We start from the raw sequence: 17,957 nt of genomic DNA, 5'->3' as shown, positions 1-17,957 counted from the left end.
TTAAAGCACGTGGTTGACTCATTTAAATGTCAAAGTCTCAAAAGAGGAACAGAACAGAGCTTCCTGGAATTTACTTAGGAGCAAATTTTACACAAAGCTACACAAGGTATTTGGAGAAGAAAACAATTAGGAGCTTCTTTCCCTGGAGGTGTTTTTACAACTTCCTTGTTTTTCCTGTAGCATTTGGTGACATGGAAGGGCCATTCCCAGCTCAGTGCATTGACTGTTTTGCATCTATTGGGTGTGACTTGATTACTGTGACTCGATTATTTCTTAAGGAAAGGTCAGCCTTTCTTGTCCCTAGCTTTTTGGTTTGATTATTTTTATTCATCAGGGCTAGAAAGTTGATGTATGCATAAGAGAGACACACTTGCCAAAGTATCTTCATCTCAACCAGTAAGAACATAAAGAGAAATATTTCCTTTTAGTTCCAGTGATCACCAGTGACTTAGAACCATGACATGTGAAACGAGTTTTAAATTAAATTGAAGCCTCTTGGGAGTGTCTCTGATTTTAGGACTTAACAGAAGCTTCATGAAAATTTTGGGAATCAGTTTCCTAAATTCAGACAAACTAATTTATTCTGAGCCATGTTTTAGGGACCTGCTCCTGGCTCTTGCTATTAATTGCTTTCCCAAGTAACAAGCTAACGGTAGTTTCCAGGCATGGTTTTAAATGCTAAGTTACATTTCAATGAACCTTCCCAGATTTTTTTGTTTGTTTGTTTGTTTGTTTTTGTTTGTTTGTTTGGGTTTTTTGGTTTTGTTTTGTTTTGTTTTGTTTTGTTTTTGTTTTTGTTAAAATACATATAATACTACTTTAGATGTTTGTACAGCAATCAATTAAAATCCCAGGACCTCTCTGGAGATGGTCACCTGTGCAGATTGATACTTTATTTTGTTAATATTCAGCATCAATCAAAACTTACTAGAATGTCTGTGAAAACATAATTACAAATGAAAATTCATTTCACAGCAGTACTAAGTCAAAAGGGGCCTTCTCATCCTTGCTTTGGCTGCTCATTAGTTTTCCAGATCAATAAGCACATAAGAATTCAATCAAATAGTACTTTGGCAGGATCTGAAATTATTTTTTTTTTTAAGAGTTAAATATTTTTCTCCTAAAATCCATTCTGTCAAGCACCAACATAGAGCACATTTTCATAGCTAATTTTTGGACAAGTGAGATTTTTTTCCACAGTACATTTTCAGAGCTGTCTTAAGAGGCTAAAACAGTGCACTTCTGCCTCAATCAAGCATTGACCTTAGGATAAGAAGCTCTTTTTGAAGATGGCTTATGTACATAATATATTCTGACTTATGCTCAAGACAGTTCTGGGAAGTTATCCCCTGATTTTATGAGGTAAAGGCGAGTAAAGTACAGGGGTTGATGCATGGCTTACATGTGTAGAATATTATTATTTATTCTGTGGAATAAGCTAGAAGAAAAAGTGCCTTAAATACCTGTAAAAAAGAATGATACTGCTCTTTGTGGCTCAGCTGTGTTGACCTCCCATGAGATGCAAGACTCTAGAGACTCTGGAGATGTGAGGAGGAGGATGGAGGGAATATACTCTGGATAGAAGCATACACCAGACTTTGATACTCTCCCAGCCTCCATATTTGGAAGGATAAATGCATTATCCTTACCCAGAAATGGTCCCAAGTAGCAAAACCCAAAATTTACCTTCTTTGGCTCAAGGGCTTAACCAAAACTTTGGGATCCTATAAAATTCTTTTAGCAAAGAGGAGATAATGGGGATAATGTTGTTGCGTTGACTGCCTCAACTGTTAATCAGGAATGTTAAAACTCCTGTCCCCTTTAACCCAACAGAAATAAACACACAAAATAAAACAGATGGAGACACAGCCTTATTTCTGTGGAAACCAATTGGTCCAGAAGAATTGCAGCTTTTTCTGTGCTGAGCTCTGACCTGCCTGGTCAGCAGCCAGCCCATTCCCGAGGGCACGTAGCCGTGTTTGCCAAGCAGGCACAGGGAGGGTGTCCCCTCCTCAGGCACCCCTGCCAGCCTGCACTGGGCCATGTGCCTTCCCAGGGCTCCACACCCCTTCTCTAGCAGGGGTTATCCCACAGACCTTGCAGCTAGACTATGCTCCTGCTGTTCTTCTTGGTGCCTTCCCTCTTAAATTCTTGGTTTTCTGGGCTGCTCTTCAAAAAACCCCAGAGAAGACACCTCCACACACACATCACTCCATGAGGAGATCAGAGCTGGGAACCACATGCTGTCTTACTACCTCCTTCCATGACAGGCAAGTTTCTGTAAAGTTCAGCCTAATGCCTAAAATTGCAGCAGTATTAAAGAGAAAGCTCATGGGGCTGTTCTGCCCCTGCCTGCAGCCTGTTCTCTTTTGCTGTTTACACTTTGTCCTGAGCACATGGAAAGAGCCCAAAGAGCTCCAACAAAAGGTAACCAAGGTGCAAGAAAAGGGATAAAAAATGAAATGGGTGAAAAAACCCCACCAACTAATATTATTTTTTCTTTTGTTCCAGTGCGGTGTTTACCTGGACAAATTTATTGGTCGTTGTAGTTGAGCTGGATGGATCTGAGCAAGAAGCTTTGGACCTTGTTCCTTTGGTCACCAACGTGGTCCTGGAGGAACACTATCTGATTGTAGGGGTGGTGGTGGTTGTGGACATTGGTGTAATTCCTATCAACTCCCGTGGAGAGAAACAACGTATGCACCTACGAGATGGATTTTTGGCAGACCAGCTAGATCCCATCTATGTGGCCTACAACATGTAGTCTTGTACCTTAAAGCTTCCATGGACTTTACTATAGATGTATAAAATTTTTTTGTGTCCACTAAAAAAGTGTGCAGATAAGATGCTGACACTCATCAGAATGGAACTGTTTCTATTATGACTTTTCAAAGCAGTCACGATTGGCAGGAAATATAATGTGAAATGTTTTCTTTTACCACTAAATTTTAGAAAAGAAGGACTATGGGGTAAGGCCCTTCAGTGTGTTGGAAAAGCCCATTTTAAACTTTTTTCTTTTTTTTTTTTTTTTTTTTTTTTTTTTTTTGCGCTTATTGGACAATACTGCTTTTTGAGTAAATGTGGCTTTGTATTTTACATTAAGTAAGCTGAAGTAGATTTTTTTTTAATTCTGCCCTCCAAATGGATTCTTTTAAAACAATTTGCATACTAATACAAATAGTTGTTTCCTTCATTTGTTTTAATATGTCATAAAAAGCTGATGAATACAGATCCATTACTAACTTAAGCCATTTTAGATCCCACATCTTAGGAAAATATGTAGTGGTACGAGGAGAAAACCCAAAGTAGCACCTTTCAATTAGAAATCTTGCAGCTTTCTGTCAGAGATGCTGAAAGCCCGAAGGCCAAAGAGCCTTTGCTGTTAGCGTTAGAATGGAAGAAATTTATAAATAAGGTGTATTTCGGCAATGAGCTTGCAAATATCTTTGTACTAAACTAAAAAGATAAAATAAGTTAACTACTTCTTCTGTAATTATGTACAAAACGTTTAATTTATTTTGATCTCTTTAGAAGTATAAAAGAGAAGAAACATTCAAGAATATTAAACTCTTGAAATGTTTGCTAATATAAAAACAAAGTGTTGTATTATCTTGAGTGGATAGTATCACATCAAATATATATATATGAAATATAAATTCACTAATGACAAAAGATTTTAAAGATTAAAATGCAGTACTTGTCACTTGCATGGTGTCTCCCACTGTAGATAATCAAATGTTACTCACAAATTTTTTGGAAAAAGAAGAAAAAAGCAATCCTGGATTGCTAAGTATCCCTTGTCAAAAAGAATCCTCTAGATACCAGCAAGTGAAATTATTGCTGCCTTTAAGGCAGTGAATGAATTTAAGACTAAAAATGCACTACAATAATTTTCTTTTCTTTGCCATGGAGGCAACAATGAATATTCGTGCTGGCATGTGCATACACTTGTTAGACTTAGAAAAGGCAGGTTGAGGAATAGCACTGTTGTCTAGCTGCAGAACTTTGTTGCACAATTTTTTTCATTGTTTTAGTTGGTGTTTTTACTGCTATAAGGAAAAACTTTGGGGTTTTTTGCACAGAGTTATCAATTTGCCTCTCAGCTAGGACACGTAGCTCGGTGGCCAACGCTTCCAGTTTACATTTACAGGAAACGATTGTTTCGATGGTCTTTAATTTATTCCTTAACGGAGAGGAGCGTACAGTCACTACCACCCTTGGCACGGGTCGTGCATCTGCTAACTAGTCCCTAAATGCATTAAAACATCAGAGGAACCCATCTGCCTGGTTAAGGAACGGAACAGTCCCGTGGTCTCCAGCCTGAGGCCATCACGGGAGAAGAGTAGGAAAACATGCATCACAGCTGCCTTCATTTTACTACCTTTGGAGAAAAGAGGGGTTTGATTCCCCGGTTCTGTTGTCTTCCCTGCCCCCCACGCCCCCTTTTTTAAAACCTTCCCCTTCCTTCATGTGGTTGTAACTGAATTGACCTGTTTGTGATCAAGAGTGGGATTTACCAGCTGCAGTCCAAGAATGCTTTTCTTATTTGTCCCAAATGACGTTCATGTGCTGGCTCTCATTACCGGATATGCATGACTAAGATTGTTGCAGGGCAAATGTTATCATGTTTATATCACGTATAAAGGGAGTCTCAATGCTGGGTGTTAAAAATCTTTTTAAAAGGTAGGGACGTTTTAGTCTGCATGTACAGTACAGAGCATCTCGCCATGTCAGACGCGTTTTCTTTCAGGCCATCTTTTCCGCCCTCACTGTCCTGTGAATAGCCCTATTCATGCTCTGCAGACCAATCCCATACTTTGTCAAATTCATTTTTCTGCTCCCTAAAAAGAATAAAATCTGTTCTTAATGGCAAGTTGTTGTAAGGTTTCAGACAAGATGTTGATTGATTACAAACATAATTGCAGTGTGTGAACTAACTTGTGAAGTCCTGCTATTGCTGATCTCAGTACTGCAAAACAAATCTCGCTGTCGTTCAAAGCATCACTTTAACCTTCACGAAGTCAACTTTGCATTTGTAGAGAATAAAAGAACTGCAATGCAGTTGTGAAACGCAGTTAATAACAGCTCTCTTCTGCAACCTGTCATCTGTGGTTGTTAAATCCTGAGTTAAGAGAAATGATAAACTGAGTTTCTGGTTTTGTTGTGCAAGCAAAAGGAAGGAAACATTTAAGCACCATCAGACTGAGCAATAAAGAAGGATTGTTCTGTATTAGAAACTGTACTGTAGATAAACCATTCATGAGAATGTATAAAATGTTTGTCTTGTGACCTTGTGCTTTTGGAGTCAGACAAAACCATGTAATCAACTCGATGCACATGCACAAAAAGAGAGGGTACACAATGAACATTTAAACACAAAACTAATCAAACAGGAGCAGATTCCTCATGGTGCTTGTTTATTATATATATTTAATCCTGCTTGACACTTTACCCAAGGGAAGACTGTCCCTTTTATCAGTTGAATGTTAGCAGCGTTATTTCATAGAGTGTGGTGACTGGTTAGAGAAATTCATGTAACTCAGCCAATCACAGATTCAAACAAAAATTTTTATGTGCAAAGGACAGCAACCTTCTTGTATGTTAAACCACCAGTACGCTTTGTACATCTGTGATAACGCCTGTTTTATATTCAAATGAACAAATAAAAGCTTTTATTTTTGTTGCTCTGAAAATATCAGTTTCTTAATTAGTCATCTAAAATGGAGCTTCCGAGAGCTGCGGATGCTCGGTGGAGGAACATGGAGAGCTATACTGTAATTTTATTTTGTTTACCTCTCTTGTTGCATAATTTATTAGTACAAATCATTATACTTTTAACAATGTTTAAATACTGGTGTGGGCATTTATTGCTGAAAGACTTTCATATGGCAACAAATGTTTTTTGTGAAATGTTTTTTTAATTCTTTTTAATATATTCAAATATACTGTTCACATTTTTGCTGAAAGTGTAAAGATTATTGTAAGCTTGGTAACATTTTGTGAGAAGCAATAACAAGCATTAGTACTGTAAAACTCCTCAAATTTGTCACTTATCACTTTTGTTGCAAGGTCTTGCTACTGACACGCTGCTGATCAGTCACCTAAGGAAGTTACTGATCCAGGTTTTACAGCTCTGGTGGAGCTTTCTGCCAGTGGAAGTTTCTGGGTAACAGCTTGGTCACTCACACATGTGGGGCTAGAACCTCCCTATCTGTTCAGTAGTCTTGGGCAGCCAGATGATCCCTCTTGGAAATGTGATCTGCCCATTACCATTGGCATTTTCCAAAAAGACCTTGATTTCAGAGCTGCCTTCCAGCTGCTGAGTAGCAGCATTCCCAGGGAAGAGGTTTGGCCCCAGCTCTCATTTTCCAAATGTGGTTTCAAAGGATGAAATTCTCAGTCCTCATGTCTTTGGAGTCCTGTCTGAGAAATTCAGGGTACAAAATTCCATATCTGATGGCTCAGATTTCAGGTTGCTTATCACAAGAGTTAGGTGCAGTTTTGTGGACCCACAATTACCCTGAGCAGAGAGAGAGATCCAAAAATTGTGGGAAGGAGAAAGCAAATTAGAGATGGCAGAAGGAAGAGGATGGCAGAACAGCAAGTAGTTCCTGATTCAATTTTACAAATCATTTCATTAAAGCAAAAAGTGGATTGATTTTTATGTTAATGGGATTAAGGTTTCTTAAAGGTTAAAATATTTCAATTCCACATTTTAAAAACAATTTTGGCAAAACATGGCTATAATGCTGCAAAGCTGGTGGGAAATCTCAACAAAAAGAAAATTTCTAGGATTAGAAGAATCATGCACAGTAAGAACAGCATAATTTCTTCATTATCACATTGATACTAAGAATGTAAGAATTGGAAAAAAGTCTGATAAAAGACCATACAGGTTTCGTTTTCTGGTTTTCAACGCAAAGATTTGCTTTATTCACTGTTATTATCAAGGGAGAGGCATGCACAGAGATCAACAACAAATTCTCACCAGTTGCCTTGTGAGCAAAGCTGAATTTGGGGGAGCTTTGAGCTCTCTCCAGCACAGCCTCTCACAGTCCCCTGCTGGGCCACAGAACCCTCTGCATCCCTGGAGAAGCAAATCCAGCTGTGGCTCTTGCCTGGGCACAGTCGTAGTTTGAGGGGCTGGGCTGGGCTCTGGATGGGCAGTGGGGGAGAGATGCAGCCTACCAGAGTCATCCCAAGGGGGATGGACCCCTCTGCCCCCAGGGTAAGAGCCAACCCTGATTTTGATTTTTTTTTTCTTTTCCTTTATTGGAAGAAGTTTTTGCTTTAAAACTGAAATTTGAAGAGGAAAAAGGAAACAAGTAACCAGATTCTATATTGTAAAAGTAGAAATTAATCATTGTCAGGGGGGATAAAGTATAAAATCGTATATTGTTACTTTTTTTTCTTAAACATAAATGTGTTATTTTTTTACATCTAGAGTGCTCCATTTGGCAACCCCTTTCCCCAAAGCTCTCACTCACCTCACCATGATTTAGGGTTCTCCTTTTCATGGTTTTTCTCGTCTCTTTTGAGGGGTATCACCTTACAGCTGGGACAAAACCCTCTCAAGCTTTGCCTCATTTGTGCTGCACCTGGCTGAGATCAACATCTCTGGAACAGCAGCTCCCCCTTTCTTACACAGCAGGCCAGAATGAGGCCATCTCTGCACCTTCTGGTACCATCCTGGCACTGGGAACTGCATGGTTCAGATTCACTCAGGTTCACTAAGCAGATCATGCTGTATCATGCCAGTCAAAGTCAGTGCTCTTTACTTATTTCTGGCCTGGACAAACAAGATCTTTCCAAAGGCACTGTTGTAATTCTCCATGATCCACATGGCAGCACATGGGAAAGGTTTGGAGATGCCAGGAGAGGCACCAAGATAAGAGCTGTACTGAGCTATCAGGATAAAGACACTAGTGGAGGAAGACATAAATGAAGGGCAGTTTTAGGAAGAGTATTTGGTGTAGAAGGGGAGGCCAGGAAAAAGAAGATTGTGCCTATGGAAGTAAAGATCAAGCACCTGAGACTATCTAGCCCTGTGGCATCAAGCACCCAATTTTAGGGACCTACATTTTAATTTTCTCGCCTAGGGGAGTGCATTTCAGTCAGGAAGCTCCAGGTGCTGGGACACACCTCACTGCTCTTAGCCACAGGTTCTGACTGGGTAGCCTGGATGAGCTGCCACTGCTGGATTCAGCCAAGGGCTCTGCGGTGAGACTCAAGAGAGGAGGTGTATGGAGGTGGGAGGACAGACATGCAAGGCATGGGCAGATCATTTGGGAAATTAAAAATCAACCAGGTCTGTATCAGGTAAGTGGCAGAACTGAAGAACAGAAACCCTGGGAGAAGACAAGAGTAGGAAATGCAGCTGCAGACAAGAAGAAAATGACGTTTCCATGAAGCCAGGTCGGGAGGCGAGTATGGCACGGGCAGTGTTCACAGAGCAGCAGGAGACCAGAGTTTGAGCCAACAACTGCCCAGAGGAAACTGGTGGTTGAGGAGGTACAAAGGAATTAAACTTTCCATTGTAGACACACGTGCTCATTAGCATTTCTAGGATGCCTCTTAAACTTTTGGGTTTGGATACTTTCCTGAAATCCACAGGAGGATTTTTTTGCATACTCCCCTCTCTCCTAACCACAAGCAGCTGTGAGCTGGGGTGGGGCTACACCCTTGTGTGGCTCTGCAGAGTCCTGGCTGCTGCAGGGGCAGGGATGGACTTGCACAGCCTGAAAATGCCTCTGGCTGCCGGGGCAGACATTGGGCATCCACCGTGGAAACCCACAGCCTGTCCTGCCAGTCCAGGGTGCAGGGCCACAAAAACTGAATGGGAATGTTTAAGTTCTTCTCTCACAGCTCTTTGGTTAGCAAATAGAAAGAAGTGTGGTCTCAGCTATATTTTTTTTTCCTTCAGGGAAGGGAAGGGAAGTATTTTTTTCATCTTGGAGCAAAGCCTACTTACAGTACAAGAGGCTTTTAACTACTGTTTTAAGCCATAATGAAATGATTGTTATGAAAATTTTCTAACAAACCCCATGTTTTCTTAAATGAAAACTTCCATTAAAAACTCCTCTTTCCAGTGGAGTACCTAACAGGGCCATAGCCTTGCTGCCAAACTGGTGTGACTGCATTTTCCTGTGCCTGCATAAGCCACATATGCTGTCATTGCCCTTTACTTACAACTACCAGCACCATTTATTTCTCCAGCATGATAAAGCCAGTGTATCTGCAGGAGAGACACAAAGTCAGGATGCAGCCTGTCATTTTGGGATGTGGCAAAGTTCCATTTTGATTGGGAAATGCTGAGCCGCAGGAACAATAATAATTAGGTCTGTAATGGGACAGGCAACTGCAGGCACTGCTTTCCTTCACCAAATGGTGATAACGGTAGTTGGGGGAGGTGGAAAACACTCCCTCTGCCCAGGGAGGTCCAGAGCAGGATCACAAATGGGAGAAAAAAAGGCAAATTCTGAACAAACTGTTAAGAGAAGCCTATAAATAGGTTCTGTCTCTGCAGATGATTCTGTACAGAGACTGTACTTCCATGAACCTTGGGCTACAGAGAAAGGCTCTGGGAGTGGGTGTAGTACCAGGGGCAGAGCCCAGACAGTCTGGGCTGTGCCAGGCTAAGGAGGAGCTTGGGAGGCCTCTGGCTTTTAGGCTCCAGATCCTGCTGCTCTCGTTGCAGGGCTCCTCTCTGTGGCAATTGTCCCCAGCTTTCCAAGGGAGGCTCCTGCATCAGGAGAAGCCTGAGGTTGGTCAGAGCTTCTCAGGGCACTTCAGGACAGATCCAGTCCCTGCAGCAGGGACCTGCTATGTGAGCTGCCTCCTGCTCCCTTTTCCAGCCCTGAAATCCCGATGCCACCTCACTGACTAGAGGGAAAGAAACTCCAGGGCTTGGGGGCTTTCCTTGGAAGGGCAGCATTGCCCCCACCCAAATTTGTCAGAGAGAGGCAGCAGGAACATCACCGGTGGGAAGGGCTGGGCAGTGCTGGACTCTGGCTCAGCATCCAGCACTGACTCCCAACAGTTTGCCCAGCATGGAGCAGCTCCCTGCTGAGGCAGCCACTGGCACTGGGGAGCCCGGGGTGAAAATGCTGCTGGCTCCAGTGGGAAAACACAACAAGCAATTGCATGACTGAGCTGCACATCTTGGGTTTCTTTGGGGCAAAACTAAAAGGCTTTCCAGCCCTTGTGGTCTTTATAGACTTGTGAAAAGACAGGAAAAGGCTCTGTCATTCAGTCAAATGTTGTGTCAGCCAAAGAAATTCTCTCTCCAGCACATAAGCCACGCATGGCAGAGTTTCTGGCTGTGCTTCTCCTTTGGGAAGGAGCCAGTGTTGCTGCTCCTTGGTGGAGCTGAGCTGCAGGGCTGGCAGCAGGGGATGTCCCTGGGGTTTGGAGGCCTCACTCTGCCAGAGGGGTGTCCCACGCCAGACAAAACCCTCTCTCCTGGTGACAGGGACTGTGTGCAAGGCACTGAGTTCCTTTTCACTTTTAATGAAGCTATTTTTCACCTTGAGGGCTCTGATACAAGGGACCAAAGCACGTTGCTGTGGCCAAGCATGATGGGATCATGGCTCAAAACTGGCCCAGTGCAGAGCTGGCTCCCACAGCTCCCATGGGAGTGAGAGCAGGAGAGAGACAGAGCTGGAATGTGGCAGCAAGTGGGGCCCCAAGCCGCCTACAGTGGCTATTTGCCATAGCTACCTTTCCTGTTAATGAAGTAGTTAAAAATTAAAGTGCTCTGGCTTTATTAATAAACATTGTTTTCTTCTGCAGAAGTCCTTTTCCAAACACTAGTAAAGCAATTTGTGTAACCGGATTCACAGCATCTTCTGATGCTGAACTCAGTTTATTTTTAGATACCTCTCTAGGGTAAATCCTATTTCCATTGAAGCTTCACGCCAGCTTAGTTTTCACTCAGGGAGTTTACAGCAACTGGCCGGTGGCTTTGTAAACAAACACATTGCTCTGCCTTTTAGCATGGAGTGTTCTGCCTCTCTTGGCATTTCTTCGGAATAATCTTCAATTATCAGTCCCTTTCTATGTACAAATTATCTACAAAGTAGGTGCCGGGCTTAATTTCAGCCTCTTCATTGTTTGCCATCCCCGAAGGGATGAAACATCCCTTCTATACCTCATTAGTGGCTCCAGGTTAATGGGGCTGGAGAGGTCCTGGGGCAGGCATGGCCATGGGGAGCAAGAGGGACAGTTCAGAGTTAATTTTTTCTTGGTTCTCTTTCTGATTTTACAATTTTGAACCTCTAGTAACCAGCATTTCTTTTTCAAAGAGCATTCATACTCAGATTCTATTATACTTTTGAGGCTTTTGACATCTGGAAATCGGTTTTATTAGGGTAAAATATGGGGTTTGAAAGGTCCAAGATAGTTAGTTTTATTCCTTTTACATTACCTATAATGATCTCCCACTTATCCCTGTTGGGCTACAAACCCCAACAATATTCTAGTATTCTCACAAATAAATGGACCTTTCTACTTGCAATTGCATTTCCTTAACATGAAACAACACAAGAAGGGCCTCTGTGGTTTAGATACCCTCCCTAAATCTGATTTATGAAAGCATTTGACAAGTATATACACATATCACATATGTACTGTCACTCTGGAAGGCTAAAATTGACAGGGTGGCCCGAACTACCAGTAACAAATCCTGAACATATTTCACATACTTGGTCATTTAAGATTGTGAAAGGCAAACAAGCCATGAGCTGGGCAGATCACTCCACCTAAAGGAAGCAGGAGGTGGAAACCACAGCTCCTCTTTATTTTAATAAAGGAACAGCCAGAGTTAAAAAAAATAATAAAAATTAATGGATAATGACAACAACAAAAATGATAATAATAGGAAAAGCCAACAATAAAATATTTAAGCCTTTAAGACTGATGCTCTAGGACCATTGCCTGCAGTGGTGATGCTCCAGGACCTCCGAGAAGCCCCCACTCACCCTGAGATTCCTGATGGAAGGAAACTTGCAGAGTTGGGACAGTGCAAGGACAGCTCTGCCAGCTGGCAGTGACAGGGCCCAGTGTGGGACAGGGATGGAGTACAGCAGGTCACAGATGATCCGTGTCACACAATGCAGATGGGAGGCTGCCTTGGCATGTCCAGAGATCTGCTGGATCCTGATCCTGGCCACACTGGTTATTGGGAAATGCACATGGAGAGGGGAGGGGCATTTCCACTGGGGATTTCTGCCACTGGAGTGCTGGTGAGCAGTATTGAGCTTGAAGAGTGACCACAGTCATCAAAGAGGGAAAATGCCCTGGGACAGGAGCTGAAGGGAGATTCCACTTATTCCAGATCCTGCTTTGCCAGCTTATGTGATTCACTGTGCTGGCTCTTGGCATTTAATTGAGTTTCATCAAGATGAAGTAATAAAATTTGGCTCGTGTAAGAACAGAACTGTTCGAGTCGTGAAATAATAAAAGAGACTTTGAGGGATCCCTTGGGACTTGCAGGTCTTGCCAGGTCTTAATTTCCATAGGGAAATTCTGAATTGCTACCAACTCCCAGAGTGTCCCTACTGCAGCCCTGACGTCCTGATGGAGCTCCAGGGGGTGAGCCACTCTGCCTTTGGCTTGTTCCCCCGTGGGGTTTCTCCTGAGTGGCTGCAGGATGTGCTCCATGGGCCCCTGGCTCCCTCGGACACCTCACAGAAGTGATGGCTTCACAAGTGAGTGGGACTGTGGTGCTCAGGGTTTGGCAGGAGAAACCCCACTGCACTCAGGTGCAGCTGGGCTCCTGCAGTCTCTGCAGAGGGAATTACTCCATGGATAAAACACAGGACAGGCTCAGAGTGTTTGACTGGGTGAGGGAGGAGGCAGAGTGGGGCCTCTGGAGAGAGAAGCACAGGGTGAAGTGGGGTTGAGCTGCTGCTGGTGCAGGATCTGGCTCTAAAACCAGGACTTGATGGCCCTGCATGGGCTGAAAGGATTCACTGTGGGTGCAGAGAGCCATGCTGGATGCTGAAGCCCTTCCATGGCCCTGCTGGCTCCCCTCGAGTCAGGAACACTTAAGTTCCTGGGAGTTCTGGCACAGCTCCCCATGGACAGCCCTGGCCTCCCGTGGTGAGGACAAGTACTGGCAGCAGCCTCATGCCTGCCCACCCCAGGATGGAGGACAACTGGCCAAAATCAACACAGACACATCCAGTGAGGGTTTTTTTTTAAATACATTTATTAACCAATGTTAACACATTAAATGACTCTATATATTGCTAGTCAGAGCAGCTTACAAAATGCCAGAATGCATCATAAACTGGACAGCCACAATGAATAATTACAATGTGCATAGTGGCTAAGCTCAACACTTTAATATAGCTTTATGATTTGCAGAAAAATTAATTTTAAATCATGGTTCCTAAAACAATCAATTGTAATTTTACCTAAAACTTATACAAAACCAGGCCACAATCTTTTTTTTTGTGTTTTGTTTTTTTTTTTTTCTTTAAAACACACAGTTTTCACACTGTAGTAACTTGGAAATGTGCAACCGTGTCAACAGAGACAAAAAAGCCAAAGTAACACGAATCTTACTTTCATGCAGCTATCAGTTAAATATTACATATTCTGGAATGATTTTACACCAAAAATATTTCCACAATACTTGCTTTCATAGGGGTGGATCGAAGTTTTGGAACTCGTAAAGTAATCGAACAAGATTGATTTTTAGTTGTGAAGTGTTTTACAGTCACAACACAGAGGCGACAAAAGTTAATTACACATTTATCAGGCAATAATGCAGCTGTGGTAATACAAGTTACCATCTACTTACTATTTTTTTTGAATTAACTTACCACTTAATTTCTGCAACATATTGGGCATTATTTGGCGGTATCAAGTCAATTAACTTACATCACCACTGTAAGTAAAAAAGGTCAGGATTGCAGTGGTAGTTCACAGAAGTCTTAGTTATATTTTTGTCTTTATAATGACCCTGACAAATCCTAGAGAAAACTTTTTAAAAGGCTTTCCTCCTGATTCTTCAGCTTCCATCGTTCCATCATGTAATTGCTTTCAATAAATATCAAAGATCTAAATAAATATTTACAAATTATTCCTCTAACTTCTCAAAAAATAGCTGGATGATTAATGGGCATATGACTCAGTCTAAGACCAATCTTTGAAAGAAACTAAAATGTGGAGACACTTTAAAAGAAAAGCTATTTAAGTAAGCTTTACATCTATTTAAAAAATTGTCTCTGAACATGGATGCAATTCATATATCTATATATAAAACAAACAAAAAGAAAATCATTTTTCAACTATCGATCCATTCCTATTGGTAATGCTTCTTAATCCAGACATTCCGCAAAATACAGACTTTTTACAAATCACGGCATCTTTAATACAAGAAAATTAACATGCATTATTCTTCATTCTGAGTACAGTGATGGAGCTCATTATTAGGCAATGACCCATTACTACAAACATAACGGCTTCTGTGAAACTTAAGTGCTTTTTCCCCTTTTATTATCAGTTACAATGGACCAGGTGACACCAGATCAGAGGTGGTCAAATGACATTGAATTGGGGAGGCTGAAGGGGGGGCGCAATAAAGTAATTTGTATGCCTCAAAATTCCGACTATGAATAAAGGTAGTTGGGATTTTTGTTTGTCTGTTGTTTGTTTGGTTTTTTTTGGCTTTTCTTATTCTTGTTATAAGCACTCATGTTAGAACAAAGACGAAATGTGCAAACTTCAAAATTTAAATATTCATTTTTCTCTAAGATCCAGCTCAGTAAAAGATTACCCCAGTTCCCTGTGATTTTAAACTACAAGATCAAAGCTAATATTTTGTTATAAAAGTTATATATTGAAAAGAAATAATGAAAATAAAACACAGTTGGGAAATATTTAAGAAAAAATACGCAGGACTAGCACCTGCTGTGTGAACCCTGTTCCCTAAATTCAATCATGTACCCACTGGTATAACCAATAGATAATGCCTTTAAACAGTAAAATTAAGCTGAACAAAACCAGCTCAACAAGGTTAGGAAATAAATGTTACATCAAGGTAGTATGCTTCGCTTTTCTGAAACAGTTCTGTACTTCTTACCTTCAGAACTAGTTTTTAAATGTTCCTTTTGTTAAACTTCCATCATTTTTTGTTTTTAGATCTGCTGTTTTTAAAGATTAAAATCTCTGTAAAACCTAAAAATGTCTTAAAATTTGCTGAAAATGCAACAAATCCTCTAGTTTAAAATTATTTGAAGTAACCTGCTCCCACAGATGTTCAATTCATTTTGCCGACAAAATTTTGGAGGAGCATTTTTAACAGAAGACTGAAATAACTGTGCAAAATTTCTTTTACGAAAAGTGTTTAAAGGCTGGTGCAAAATGGGAAGCAAATTCTAAACAATTTTGGCTTTTTTCTTTTTTCTTTTTTTTTTTTTTTTTTTTTTTTGGAAACAAAAACCGCTCTGTCTGAGAATAGCAATCATTGGGGTGGTGCTCTAGGGGAGGAGTGACTCTTTCATCTTTTCCTGCGGCAGGTACGTTTGTGTTCGGCATGCCAGTGCTCCTGCTGACACTTGATGGAGCAGTAGGAAGTGTTCCAGCAGCAGTGGTACATGGCCTCCTCTTCACAGTTGTAGCACTGGGGAGAAAAACGAGATGGGATTACTCCCCTGGCAGGATCCCTCCTCACCAGCCCACCAGGGTTCCCCATCCCCTGCACACACCAGCCCATGCAGAGCAATGCTCCTCTTATTTCTGCTCGGGGGCACCAAGGGGCATGAGGGCATTTTTCACACGTGCTGAGTGAAGCAGCAATCTTCAGCAAATCTGCACAACGCTTTCCCCTCTTTTCAAGAGTCTGGATTATTGCCTTTCAAAAAAATCATCTCTCACTTAAGAAAACTCATCTCTCAGAATGGTGGACTGATGTTTTTCAGCCACACAGCGCAGGAACCACCTTCTACCCTACATTTGTGTAATAGCACTCTGATCTATGTCTTAAAAGCTACAATAAATCAACAGGCACTGCTGGCATGAACAGGCTCTGCACAGGCTTGAAAATCAGTGTTTCTGAGGTTTCTTTATAAGCCCAACCTGTCCAGAGGTTGCTGGGGAAGATATTTTTGGTCTAGAAAACCTCAAAAGTCACAACAATAACATCCCAGGATACAAGAATTATTGGTTTGTTGTAGCCCATCTGGGGTCAGCCTGCAAGGAGGCTGCTGCCACCGGGGTTTGCTGACTGCCAGACAGCACTGCCACCTCCTGAAGGGAAAACCTTGTGCTCCATCAGTGCTACTGAGCAGATCAAAAAAGAGTTTTTTCCTCCAAGTTTTAGATAAATCCAAGAAGGCCTGTCATACACAGGTTGGCAGCCTGGGCTCTTGCCCTTTGTTGTGCCTGCCAGAACTGCACAAAAGTCCTGACGGAAAGATGCTGCACAGCCTGTGATTTATGCAAAATTATTTGGTTCTGGAGAAAGCTGCAGCAAAGATGATTTCTATCTTGGAACACAGAGAAGGCCTCCAGCTTTCTGACAGCTGGAAGAGCCACTTGGAAAATAACCCTGTGGCCTCTGAGGGACTAAGAAAGGGAATGTCACATGCTGGTCAGCACTATGGGTGGCCATCAAGGAAGTCCAGTACCCACACAGGCAGTCTTCAGGTGGATTTATGCCCCATAAAGGAGTGCTGCAAAAGCAGTAACTGTCATTTTGACTAAACTCCATAAAGTAAGGTGGAATTGATGCTGAAGGTACCATTTATACTTCTGAGCCAGCTTCTAACAACTTCGGATTTGTCTTTCTGAATTTGGTCTGCTCAAAATCAGGAAGCATCTTTAGGAATCCAGTCTGAAATGCTTATTGTATGATGAGGAACAGGGGGAAGGATATCACAGTCTGTGTAGGCTGCTATCAAACCACAGAATAACACACAATTTGCTTTTTATGTCCTGTCTAGTTACAGCTTTGCTAATAAAACAGGGAATTACAAAGAAAACGAACTCAACTGCCTCAAAAGAAAAACCACAACAACCCACACTACTGAAAGACAGATCCAAGAAAGCCAACATTTACATTGGCTAAGCTGATAACCATTTATTTACATCAGCAATAAAGGGACTGCCCTAGCTGTGTGAGAAGGGAACCTCTCCATTTTCCTTTCATAATTTAGCTCCTGGGACGTTTATTTGTAAAAATGTCTGCAAACAAGTGTCCTCTCAAGAGCTGTTTTCCTGGTTTTTCATGTTGCTCGCTGCTCACAAGCCTGTGGGAGCCATTAGGATCATCTGCTGGAAAGGTGCAGGGAACAGCTGTGTCTCTCCATTATGTACAGCATGGGCCTCAGCCCAGAGACAAAATTCTCATCTGCTGGCTTGGAGAGATCAAAAAATGCTACGACAGGAGAGGACAACTGATCTGTGGGTCTTGCACTTCCTTTTACATATGCTGGCCATAAGTGTGGGACGTAAATCTCCTCTAACAAAAGGAAAATAGTGTCATCTGTGCTGGTACCAGCACATGTGGCACTGGAGGCAAAATGCCAGCTGGCCTTAGGCCTCCTCTCTTCTTTGTATTTTCCTCCTTTTAAATGTTATCAATCACTTGGGGTTTTGTTTCAGACAGTACACATCACAGACAATGCTCATTCACTTAAAGACCACCTGTTGCAAGTTAAAATAAATATATGTGTAAATAAATTTGAAAGAGAAAAAAGTTAAAAGCTGTCTATGGAAATTACCTATGCACCAATTTAAATGACATTTATACACAAATAAAAGAACTTGGAGAAACTAAAACAGAAACAGTGTCAAGATCAGCACTCCAGCCTGCACCCTGGAGGCCACTGAGCTGCATAATCTCATTATTCCTGCCTTTACATTTCTTCCTTTTGTGTGCTATTTACTTGAGGTATCTGTATTAAACCCAAATTTTCTGAAGGTATAAAAATAAAATTGGGCTAAGC

At 41.7% G+C, this 17,957-nt stretch overlaps 2 protein-coding genes across 12 annotated transcripts in view; one reads left to right on the top strand and one right to left on the bottom strand.

Annotated features, from left to right (window-relative positions):
- The window catches only part of DIP2C (disco interacting protein 2 homolog C), a 317,783-nt gene extending 312,910 nt beyond the window's left edge, over window positions 1–4,873 (top strand). For all 5 annotated transcript variants that reach the window (XM_083871325.1, XM_083871324.1, XM_083871322.1 and 2 more), the window contains one exon: window positions 2,512–4,873. In XM_083871325.1, coding sequence (XP_083727451.1) covers window positions 2,512–2,764 — 253 coding nt within the window. In that variant the 3' untranslated portion in view covers window positions 2,765–4,873. The remainder of the gene's footprint in view (window positions 1–2,511) is intronic.
- A 9,781-nt stretch (window positions 4,874–14,654) lies between these two features.
- ZMYND11 (zinc finger MYND-type containing 11) overlaps window positions 14,655–17,957 on the bottom strand; it is a 104,013-nt gene continuing 100,710 nt past the window's right edge. For all 7 annotated transcript variants that reach the window (XM_083854771.1, XM_083854767.1, XM_083854770.1 and 4 more), the window contains one exon: window positions 14,655–15,631. In XM_083854771.1, the coding sequence (XP_083710897.1) occupies window positions 15,509–15,631 (123 nt within the window). In that variant the 3' untranslated portion in view covers window positions 14,655–15,508. The remainder of the gene's footprint in view (window positions 15,632–17,957) is intronic.

Source organism: Zosterops lateralis, assembly GCF_965231275.1.
Source record: "Zosterops lateralis genome assembly, chromosome: 1".
Lineage (NCBI taxonomy): Eukaryota > Metazoa > Chordata > Aves > Passeriformes > Zosteropidae > Zosterops > Zosterops lateralis.
The sequence above is the reverse complement of the archived record's forward strand: the minus strand, read 5'-3'. Positions and strand labels throughout refer to the sequence as shown.